Source organism: Penaeus chinensis, chromosome 39, assembly GCF_019202785.1.
Source record: "Penaeus chinensis breed Huanghai No. 1 chromosome 39, ASM1920278v2, whole genome shotgun sequence".
NCBI lineage: Eukaryota > Metazoa > Arthropoda > Malacostraca > Decapoda > Penaeidae > Penaeus > Penaeus chinensis.
The window spans coordinates 19,394,449-19,406,948 of record NC_061857.1 but is presented as its reverse complement, the minus strand read 5'-3'; the positions used below and the strand labels follow the sequence as shown (position 1 = coordinate 19,406,948).

Genomic DNA, 12,500 nt, shown 5'->3' with positions numbered 1-12,500 from the left:
AGATGTTTGGTACAGTAAATAAGGGTTGGTCTAGATTAGGTTAGCTTAAAATAAGCTAGGTTGCCTTAGGTTTGGTCATGATAGATGAGGGTTGGTTTAGTTAGGTAGGTCGCTTTTGGTTAAATTTGGTTAAAATTAGCCAGGTTGGGTAAGGACAGAATTAATTAGGTTTGGTTTGCTTCGATAGACTAGGTTAGGATGTGTTTAATCAACTGAACTCAGGCTGAGTAAGGATAAGGCAGAATATATTAGATTGGTTTAAGTATTATTATGATTAGATTAGGGTAGATTAGGTTTAGGATATCAAATAAAACCACATGTCTCTAAGAGGATACTTAGTGAAGGCTCCTAACCCCCTGTTTCCGTGGCAGGTGTGGCACTGGTGCTTGCCCGGCGGCCAGAAGTACTCGTTCCTTTGCCCCAACATGACGCTCTTCAACCAGCTGTACAGGTGAGTAACGCCTCGTGTGTGTGTGTGTGTGTGTGTGTGTGTGTGTGTGTGTGTGTGTGTGCGAGAGAGAGAGAACAGGTAACATAAACAGTTTGATGATGATTACTGGATGAATGATAATAGTGATAACAATGAAGATTATGATGGAAACCACACGGATGGTAAGGATGATGACAACGATGATGATGATGATGATATTGATATTAACAATAATAATAATATTAATAATATTAGTGATGATAAAAAAAATAAATGATAATGATAATAATGACAACAACAATAGTGAAATAATAATAATAGCAGCAATAATAATAATAATAATAATAATAATAATAATAACAATAATGATAATAGTAATAATAATAAAAACAGCGACTGTAAAAACAATAATAATGATAATAGTAATAGTAATGATAATAATAATAATAATAATAATAGTAATAATAATAAAAACAGCGACTGTAAAAACAATAATAATGATAATAGTAATAGTAATGATAATAATAATAATAATAATAATAATAATAACTAAAATATAATAATGATGAAGATGATAGTGATAGTGATAAAAATAGCAATACTAATAATGGCAACAACAGTTAATAGCCACAGCAGCAATGATGTCAACAACAAAGAAAATCCTTATGTAGTAGTGTAAAAACGAAGCACTAAAAGCGATGCCCTTTCCCTTTTTTGGCCAGAAGCATCACCTCCGAAAGACAGTCGAGTCACATAAATCTCGGCTCGTGCTTGGCCACACTATCTCAACGACAGGCCACGAAAATTACATGTAATAACGTGTATTATTTCCGCTAGGGTTTTAGTAGTCCACGGAAGGGCTTGGTCAGGGCCGTTCGGCTGATCCCGAGTTAGGGTAGAATATATTTAGGAATCTATTTAAGAGACCGCTAGGCTGGAAGTGGCATTGTCAAAATAAGAAAAAAGAAGAAAAGAAAAAAGAAAAAAAAAATACCATATTGGATTATTTCATTGGGAGGAAATAATCCTATAATTTCGTTATTCTGATTCAGCATTAAATTATTTTCCGATATCTATTATATCAGTTCTAAACGCAGCTATTGGAGAGGTAAAACAGGATTCTTTACAAATCACGACGTTAATCATCTAATGTATCCTTTATGTATCGGAGCCTTTATGTATGTTTTCCTGGTTGATGGCGAATTATGTGCTTCATGGCGTTTCGGTATTACACAATCAGATTACTTGATGATAAACCCTGGAGATCCAAATATGTTTCGGCCTACAGTTCAAATGGCTAACACACACGCACGCACACGCGCACGCACGCATGTACACGCACACACACACACACACACACACACACACACACTCACACACACACACACACACACACACACACACACACACCACACACACGCACAGACACGCGCACGCGCACGCACACGCACACGCACACTCACACGCACACACGCACGCACACACACACACATACACACACACACACACACACACACACCTCCCTCCCTTCGCGCGATGTGACGCCGAGCGGCCTGCCTCCCGCCAACCAGAGGAGCAGAAAGTAAAAGTTAATTGCAGGACAGGGAAAGGATATTACCAAAGCTATTTTCCCCTGATTTCGCTCTTGAACCATGCCACTGACGGCCGAGGCAGGGACTAGAAAGGAGATTATAATTGTCTAAGTTATGGTAACGAAGAAGATGATGATGATGACAATTATAATTATGCTGATGATAGCCATAATTACATCAGTAAAGATTGCGTTAAAAATAACATCATGATAATGGTCTGTATAATTTTATTATAACATCGGTAATAGTATAATATAGTGACAGTGATATCTAAAACAATGAAAATGCAAACTCTAATCATGATGTGCATAATAACTGTTAACGATAATGATGATAATATTGATAATAATCATATCAGTGTTGGCAATGATTACTAAAGTAATAGTGTTATTGTTATTGTTATGTTAGCATTATCATTTGTTATCAAAGTTACAGTTAAATAACATTCTCATTATTATTCTCACTGTCAGCATTATCATCACTGCTACAAGCATCGTAATTATACTTATCAATGATTTCATCATTATTATTCCTGTCAGCTATCCATCTGCATTAAAGTTTTTATGATCTATATTGTTGTAATCAAAATGAATGTTATTATTTATATCAGTATCATTTTTGGGATATTGTCACTATCACTACTTTCATTATCATAATCATCATTGATGCATTGTATTAAGTATCTCCAATGTCATCATCACCGTAATCAGGTGCGCTGTCATCACATCATTATTGTTAATATTGTTGCATTATTATTGGGATTATTACCGCTACTGGAATATCACTACTATCATTATTGATATTATGATTATTACCATTATCAATTTCATTGTTGTTCTGATAAGAATAATGCTGATATAAATGATGATTATTACAATTGTTGTTGTTATCCTTTTTTGTTATTTTGTTTGAATTATTGATTTCATCCTTATCAATAATGCAATTATCGTTATCTCTGTCACAAGTGTTACCATCGTCATCACGATTATTTATATTATAGGTGATGTTGCAATTATTATTATTGCTGTTATCATTATTTTTATCATTGTTGTTATTCTTCTTCTTCTTATTATTATTATTGTTGTTGTCATTAATATTATTCTTATTGTTTATCATTGTTATTATTATTATCACCATCATTATCATTACTATTATTGTTATTATCATTATCAGTCTTATTATTTTTATCATTGGCATTGCCGTTATAATTGTCATCATGATTATTACTATCATTACCATTACTATTATATAAAAAATATTGATAATGATAATGATAACAGCAACAACAACAACAACAATGATGATAATAATAATAATAACAATAATAATAATAATAATAATAATAATATTATTATTATTATTAATATTTTTAATGATAATAACGATAATAATGATAATGATGATGATGATAATAATAATAATAATAATAATAATGATAATAATAATAGTAATGATAATAAAAAAAAATAACAATTATAATAATGATAATAATAACAATAATGATAATAATGATGATAATAATAATCATACTTATAATAGTAACTGTTATTATTATTATTATTGTTATTATTATCATTATTATTATCATTTTCAATATCATTATCATTATCGTTGTCATTATCATTATTACTGTTATTATCATTGTTATAATTGCTATTATTAATATTTTATTATTATTATTATCATTATTATTTATTATTATTATTATTATTATTATTATTATTGTTATTATTATTATTATTATCATTATTATTATTATTATCATTATTATTATTATTATTACTAGTATTATTATTATAATTATTGTTATTATGAATATCATTATTTTATTAATATTATTAATAGCATTATTACTATAATTGTTATGATTATTATGATCATCTTTATTAGTATCACTATCACTTTTTCTTTATCATTATCTTTATTATTATCCCTATTATGATAATTATATCGATTGTCTTTATTATCATTATCAGGATAGTGATTACTATTATCATTGTTATCATTATCCCCGTTATATCATTATTATTATTATTATTACTATTTTTATTATTATTAATATTATTGTTGTTGTTATTACTATGATTATGATTATTATTATTATTATTATTATTATTATTATTATTATTATTGTTATTATCATCATTTTTATTATTATTGTTATTATTGGCATTATTATTATCATTATTATTATTATTATCATTATTATTATTATTATCATTATCATTATCTTTATTATTACTATTATCATCAGCAGCAGCCGAAGCATTTTAATAATAATTATTATTAGTATTATCATTATTATTTTTTGTATCATTATTATTAGTATTAATATTAGTATAAACATTATCACTGTTGTTATTAATATCATTATTGTTATGATCATTATTATCAGCATTATTATTATTATCATTATAATCATTGTTATTGTTATCATTATTATCATTATTATGAGTGTGATTATGATTATAATTATTGTTGTTGTTGTACTTTTATTTTCATCATTGTTATTTTTCATTCTTTCTATTATTATTAATCATAATTATTATTATCATAATTTTCGTTATCAATATCAGTATCATCATTATCTTTGTCATCATTATTATTATCATTACTATTATTATCATCATCATCATCATTATTATTTAGCATTATCCTTATCATCATCCTTATTGTTCTATTATCATTATTATTGTTAGTATTTTTATAATAATAATTATCCTTATTGTTTGATAATAATTGTCATTATTACTATCAACATTTAAACATCATCATTATTAATATTATCAATATTTGTATAATGACCATATTGTATAATTAATATTGTTATTGATATAATTTTGGTCATCCTTATATCAATGCTACCATTATCATTACTATCACTGTTCCAAATTCGACCTTCACATTACTGTTATTACTATCATCTCCATCACAAGTAATATCATTACACCCTATAATCACCCTCCCTGAAAAGCGTAACAGCTGTAATAAAATATTTCAGTCGTGAAAAAGAAGGTTTTATCAGTTCCGACTTTGACGGCCTCTTTCCTGTCCCGCCATGGCACTTTGCTCGTGTATTTATTTTGACTGATTTATATATCTATTACTATTTTTCTTCTTCTTTTGGTCCATGTTGATCTGTCGTTTTAACAAGTGCTCCAAATCTGGCTGGGTAAGTTCAAATTGTGGACAGTATGAAGTTTAACGGTCGGGTAGATTGTTTAAAATTACTTGAGCAGCTTCTTTCAAACACGAGTCTTCGCAGGTCTACCGAGATTCGTTTTCGAAGTGCATACTTTTATCACCATGTTTTGATCGAATGTTTATGCTTGTGAAATTATCTGTATCATCACAAGCCCCGCATTCGTTTTATTGTGTAATTCGCGAGCGCCGTCACTCGCTGCCGTTCTGAGACTAATGACTTAATAGTACAATGTTAAGGTGAGTGCAGCGCGTGATCCATAATAATTACATTAATGTTCCGGAACATTCTGGTATCAAGGCCGCTGCGCACCAGCTGCTCGGGGAAGAGGCTGCAGACAGCCAGCATCTGTGTCCTGTTCTCACATTTTCGTTTTGCGTAAGACTTGTCTCTGAAAGCGCGTTTATTTGTTCACTTGAGTTTCCATTCACCATGACTTCACCTGGATACATTATGCATTTAGTTAGCATCTCTATTAGTCACCCATATCTCATGACGATAAAGTACTGATAACATGTGTCCCTCGCATCGTGTAACATGAACTTCTGACATGACGAAATCTCCCCCCCCCCCCCCCCCCCCCCCCCAGAGTTTGTGACTGGTGGTACAACGTGGACTGCGCGGGCTCGCCGGACAGCTACAGCGTCAACGAAGATCTCTACAAGATTCCTGAAGGACGCAGCTTTGGCAACGAGGCTTTGGTCGACGCGTAGAAAGTGCTCCTTTGTACTCATGAGTGTATATCCCCCATATATATGTGTGTATGTAATGTATGTATAATCACCTGGAAGGAGCTGATCGCTGGAAATGTGTAGCTGCATCTCATTTTCTGATTCATCGATAGAATGACATAATTGTAATCTATGGGATATTTACCGACATGTGATTTACCTTCATTTTGTAAAATGCTGTCGATATCTGCTGCAAAAATACAAAATGTTACTGGTTTTTGATTTGGGATTCACTTGCCATTGAATGTATACACTATCAATTATTATATTTTTCGATCTATCCCTCTGGTATTTTTACTCCCTGTCCCTCTTATAGCATATGGATATCTTTCATATACATGTTGATTTTTTCATTTTTCTTTGGAAAAGATGTTGAGGCAGATTTGCATAAACTATTTCTGTGAAGCAACTCTATCTGTCCGAGACTCGTTTTTTTTGCTTTAAACACATCACTGAAAAGACAATGGTTAGCCGTTCTCATATGTATCTCTTGGTCTCTTACATTTTGTCGACACAGTGGATAAATCAAACAGAATAACATCACAAACTGTCCAGAGTAATTATGAGTGAGAAGTAAGACAGCAAACTCCTGTCTTTCCTCGGAGTAATTACACTCCACCTGTCACTTCATCCGCGCCCTTCCGTCCCTTGACATGACAGGCGTCAGTCGCCGCCATCAACAAAAAGATGCTGTCATCTGTCATCCTCGGTGGTTGCCAGGCAGATTATCGTAATTAAAGTGAAAAAATGAAAAGGGTGTGTGTATGTGAAAACTGATTATTAAAGTAACTGAGTAGCTGTAAGATGTGTTAGCTGAGGTAAAGAGGTTTAATTAATTTAATTATGAGAAGTGAATAGTGTTTTTATATGCTAATGGTTTGATAACTGGATAAAACACTACTTTGATTTTTAGACCTGTTATTAGAATTTATGTACTCAGGTAGAAAGGAAGAAATAATAGACAGAGCCATGTGTTCGCCTGGCCAGGAACCCTCATTTGGGATGTGGGGCTACCGCGGAAGAGTAGGCAGGAACGGCAGATACCCAGCCGCTCGACCTGGTGTTTGAGTAATACCCTGCATTCACTCGAACTTTTCTGCACGGTGCGCTTCGCCCTCGCCCAAACCGCTCAGGGTGAACGGAATGCGCAATGCACCAATCAGCTGATTATCACAAACTGCTCCTGAGTCTAAGACTTCCATATCACACTCCTTAATGTCTAACAAAAACAGAAAGGCAAAAAGAAATATGTGTTGCAGCTCCAACAGATTTACTTCTGAGGCTCTAATTGGCGGTCATTTTGGTTGTTTACAAACAGCCGCGAGGCGAAGCGAACTACCTTCCGCCCTCGTCCTGCTCGCCACGCAACGCCTCGCGAAACGGTTTGACCAAGTCGTGGATTGAAGCAAAAGGCGCTTGGGCCACCCCGAATAGTGTCTAGGTGATAAATATGCTTTAAAGTCGTTAGTCGTGTTCTTTAAAAGGATTGGCGTCTTTTAAATGCTGACTGTACTATTAATGAATGACGCCTTTTTGCTAGGCTGAGGGTATTCCGTGACACCATAAATGCTGTGCATAAAGTCTATGATCTTTAAATATTCAAGCTGCGTGTGCGTGAATAAACATACTCACACACACACACACACACACACACACACACACACACACACACACATATATATATATATATATATATATATATATATATATATTTGTGCAGGAGTGAGAGGGTGTGTGCAATGAGGTGGCAGGTCCCATAGGCTTCTGGAAGGCTGGCCACTACAATCAAAGGCGATGAAAGTATATACACACTTCAACTAAGACACAAATGAATGGAATCCCATATCTGCAGTTGCACACCCATCCATGCATACATATACGAGAAACGCACGCATACACGCACACGTTTATGTGTGTATAATTGTATGTGTTTATATATATGTGTGTGTGTGTGTGTGTGTGTGTGTGTATTATATATATATATTATATAAATATATGTGTATGTATGTATATGTATATGTATATATATATATTGTGTGTATGTATGTATGTATATATATAAATATATATATAATCTAATGGCGGTACAAGTCTGACAAATTCCTCCTAGACGCCCCTGGACCCGCACTTGGGACATAAGGAGCACAATTCCGAGATGGCTCAAGTACCAGCTCTATGACCCCCTAGTATCTGCAAGTTATTTCTAGTGTTTGTATCTGAACTTCCTAAATGCACTGAAACCTGCATTGGATGATTTCACACCAAGTTGAAGAATTGGGAACAAATGTCGAGACTCATGAACGGATTAAATGAGTTAACGATCAAATCAATGTGTTGAACGGCTGCAGTATTCGAGAACACACACAACAGCAAATTCCTTTTTTTCTAATAGAAGGATCAGAACTCTTAGCTTTGACCTCTCACTAAAATTCAGAGAATTAAAATAGAATTTCATGGACCATTATATAAATCATTTCTCAGCTTAGAATGCTGTAATCGAGTCCATCGTAATACCGGGCTTTAGATGGAGTTACCGTCCATGTCAAAGTCAAACTATTCCTAGTAATGCAGCGGATACAAGGATAAAAAAAAATTTCCTATGGTCTCATGCTGAGGTAAGTTATTCATACACATGATTTTCTGAATAGGGAATTCATTTCATATATTTCATCATTCCGACGCACGAGAGCCGGTATTTACGAAAAGTTAATGCTGCCAATTAGCACAAATATTTACATCGTTATAGACTCTATGAAGATGATTGATTGCAGTAATATGTTAAACTACATACCTAAACAAATTTCATTTATGTTATTACGATAACCTTACACATTTTATACATTTAACTGTAACTTGGGTAACCATACGTTTGCTGTCACTGCATCAGCTGTAGAGACGCACGTCAAATGGTGAAAAATATATGGGAAACGGATCAATTAACGGTTGACGATAAATCAGAATGGGCCTCCAAAGTCTGTTTGGCATTACCTAGATGTGATTAGCTCCATCTGTCTCTGACTCGACAAAAATACACCAATGTTCTCACTGTAACATTTTCCTGTTTCAGAACAGTTGCTTAACTAAACCAAGCACAGACAAATGATAATATTATTAAAGATGAAGATAAAGATGGATAAGGGCAAAGATAAAAATAAAGATAAAGTAAAGATATAAATAGAAATGATGATATTAGTAATGACAATAATACTTATTAGATCAATACATTGATATATTTTTATAAGGGGTACAAGCATCTAATTTACGGACAAAGTGGGCCTTTTTTTCTATAATTTACCAAATATAAAGTGTAGCGTGTCTATCCCCACGCTTGTACACACTACCCAGCTGTAGGCCTACATACATTACACAATATGTTGTACACAATTTTACCAGCTGAAAAGTATACTGCAGAGAATGTAGGACACAATATAAAAATAATAATAACAATGCGAAAAAACACAAATATTTTATGACCTTATCATCAAGTATTATTTAGGTGTAGATTCACGTTGTTTCAGTAATATAAGGCATTTTTTAAATCAGCTTCACTCATACTAAAATATGTATACGTCGTATAACTTTTCTAGTCATAAGAGGTGCTTTTCGACAAAACCATGGGAAATTTTGTGGTCGAATTCACTGACCCTCCGGAGAGGCTGCTCGGGCCGATCGGCCCTCCATTAATACGCCTCAGACTTTTGTTATTACTTATTAAGAGTAGCCTTATCTATATATTCGATTAACAGCTATCTATCCATATAATTCCGTCCATTTGAGTGTGAGCGTATGACTAACTAAATAAGTTAAGCAAGTTACCTAAGTAACTGAGTCAGTCAGTCAATGAGAGAGTGACTGAGACCATGTGGTAGGCCTATATCTACTCCATGTGGTAGGCCTATAAGCATATGAAGGACTGCATAACAAAAGGAAATGAAATCACAAACAAGATTAAACTATCGTAGATACAACAATGTGATTGCATTAAGTGTTATTATAAGGACATCTTGTAACAGCAAAAAATGAGCGCTGCCGTAACCTAGCTTGACCTATCTTCATGACACGCATCATGGACACGTGTCTGTTCATGGGCGTGGCGAGGGTGGTCGTTTGTGGGCGGGAAGGGAGCGGAGGCAGGCGATAAAAGGACGTGACACCCCTGTCACAGTCATTACGACAGTCAGCATGTAAGTGGACCGACGGCTGGTCACGCTTCGGGCCTCTGATGGGTCGGCGACGCAGACCGACGCATAGGATTCAACAGAGAACGCTTTTCCGACCATAACAGCTGACGACGACGGTTACACTGACGGGTCATTACTGTTGAGATAGTTGGACGGAAAGACTGAAGTTGTTTAGTCTGTGTGGCTTCGATGGATCCCCTCGTACTGAATTATCTTCCATTTGTATAGTGTGACGGTGATCTGTGCAGTGAAATGTGACTTCAATTGATTTAAAAACAACCAAATGCTGGTACAAATTGATGTTCTACTTTTGGCAGTGTTTGTTTAAATGGTTGTTATTAGTGCTTTATACATTCTTCACATTGATACAATTTAGTCATTGATATCATCTTCAGTTATATTATTTGATATTACGTTTTAGATAATTTTTCTATAAGTCAAAGATCAGTGATAATATTTTGTAGTAAGTAGCCATTTGTGTAAAATTCAACAATAATTTACATATTTGTTAATGTCATCCAGTACGTCGCACTTTAAAATATTACTTTATATTTGGAGGGATACTTTCATGTTTTTCTTACACATGGCCTTTTCGAAACAGAAGGTAAGACGAAAGACATATTCGATAAAACCGTAAGTAGATAAGTATTTCTAGCATTACTTTCCAACACGGTAATATATATTAATGACACTAGATGTGTAGAATCATTTCCAGATTATTCTGAAAAGGTGATGACCCATCACGATGGAAGGCACTTGGTGGCACTAGACAGCAGACGCTGAGGGACGCGACTCGTTTCTTTTGGTCGTTGAACTAAGGACAACGTGGACTTCGGATTTCTTTTTTCAGGACTGGGAGTTTTTTTATGCTATAGCGTGCTATTATGCACCCTTCTATCATTACGAAATGCATGTTTTTTGCGCTATTGATGGAGATACAAAGTAATCTTATATTAAATGCGTTAGTCACATGTATATCATCTTTTCATCTGCAAAACTTATAGAGAAAACCTGAGTAAAGGCTAGGATAGGAAATGAAGGTTAGTGAAAACAACTCTTAAGACCGAGACTGACTGGAACAAACGATTTATAATGAGGTAAGGTCTTCATCATGAGGGTTGGTGCAAATAACACTGATACCACTCCTATCATTCCCCTTTACCAGGTACTTATTACATATCCTTCTGGTGGTGGCGGTCACCATGGCAGAGAAGCTCCCATGGAGTGGGATTAGCGACACTTCAACGCCTCCGTCATCCCCGTCAGCGGGCACGCAGGAAGGAGCGTCATCATACTCCTCATACAACACCGAAGGTGCGGGGATGTACGGCCAGTCCACCACGCAAACACCATTTGTCAGCAGTTTCTATGGTGTCCCTGTCGCCCCTCCTTCAACGACGACCCCCGGGCCAGTCACGACTCCCATGTCATACGGCCCAGCACCTACCGCCATGGTCCCAGCAACCCCTCCAGGATCCCTTCCTTACCCGTCCTACACGAGCATCCCTCCTGACCTTGGCTTCACGTGCACAGGCCGGCTGGATGGATATTACGCAGACCCAGAGGCGCAGTGTCAAGTGTGGCACTGGTGCGTGCCAGGAGGATACAAGTACTCCTTCCTATGCCCAGTCCAGACCCTCTTCAACCAGGCAACAAGAACGTGTGACTGGTGGTACAATGTGGACTGTCAGGTTGCAGTGTCATTGTATGGGAATAATGCTGAGCTTTATAAAGTTTAAACTGGGGGTGTGGGGAAGTATCTGTATGCAGCAGTTAATATTCTGTGATAATAGACAACTATCAAAGGAGTGCAAATGATCATGGGTTGTTTACCAGTTTGGATATGCCAAACATTTAGGATTTTGGTACTGATAGAGAGGCATTTACAGTTGTCATATACACTGTTGTCGAATGTATAATAGAAGAATAATGGAGAAAAAAAATCTTGTACAATGCTAAAGCCTGATATTGAGTTAGTTGTGCAAGTATTTTCACTTAAAAAAACAATATCTCATCATTGGAATATATTGTGATAAAATTAGTTCATATGTACAAGGATTTTCCCAGACAAATTCCTATCCTTGACTTTTAACTCAAAGGAGCCAGTTTAATGCACACATTCCACAAAATGTCTTGGTTATATTTCTCCTCTGACAAATTACTTTGTCTTTAACCAGAGTTTAGTGTAGTATTTTCTTCTTTGCAGTTGACGTAGTTTGTATAATTTGTCATCCCAAAACTGCTGTATGCTGAGGTACAGAATTTACCAAAGACAGCATTATTGCTTATGTATAGGATTTTATACAAAATTTTATTATACTTAAGATGCATATTTTTTATAATAAAAATATCTGTAAATACGAT

General features: G+C 34.8%; 2 protein-coding genes across 3 annotated transcripts in view; both read left to right on the top strand.

Annotated features, from left to right (window-relative positions):
- Positions 1 to 6,236, top strand: part of LOC125046844 (U-scoloptoxin(01)-Cw1a-like) — a 24,910-nt gene extending 18,674 nt beyond the window's left edge. For both annotated transcript variants that reach the window (XM_047644834.1, XM_047644833.1), the window contains 2 exons: positions 372 to 451; positions 5,814 to 6,236. In XM_047644834.1, coding sequence (XP_047500790.1) covers positions 372 to 451; positions 5,814 to 5,937 — 204 coding nt within the window. In that variant the 3' untranslated portion in view covers positions 5,938 to 6,236. The remainder of the gene's footprint in view (positions 1 to 371; positions 452 to 5,813) is intronic.
- A 4,557-nt stretch (positions 6,237 to 10,793) lies between these two features.
- LOC125046869 lies at positions 10,794 to 12,441 on the top strand. The gene is made up of 2 exons (XM_047644868.1): positions 10,794 to 11,176; positions 11,302 to 12,441. The coding sequence occupies exon 2, from the start codon at positions 11,339 to 11,341 to the stop codon at positions 11,873 to 11,875; it is 537 nt and encodes a 178-aa protein (XP_047500824.1). The 5' UTR covers positions 10,794 to 11,176; positions 11,302 to 11,338; the 3' UTR covers positions 11,876 to 12,441.
- Positions 12,442 to 12,500: the final 59 nt, after the last annotated feature.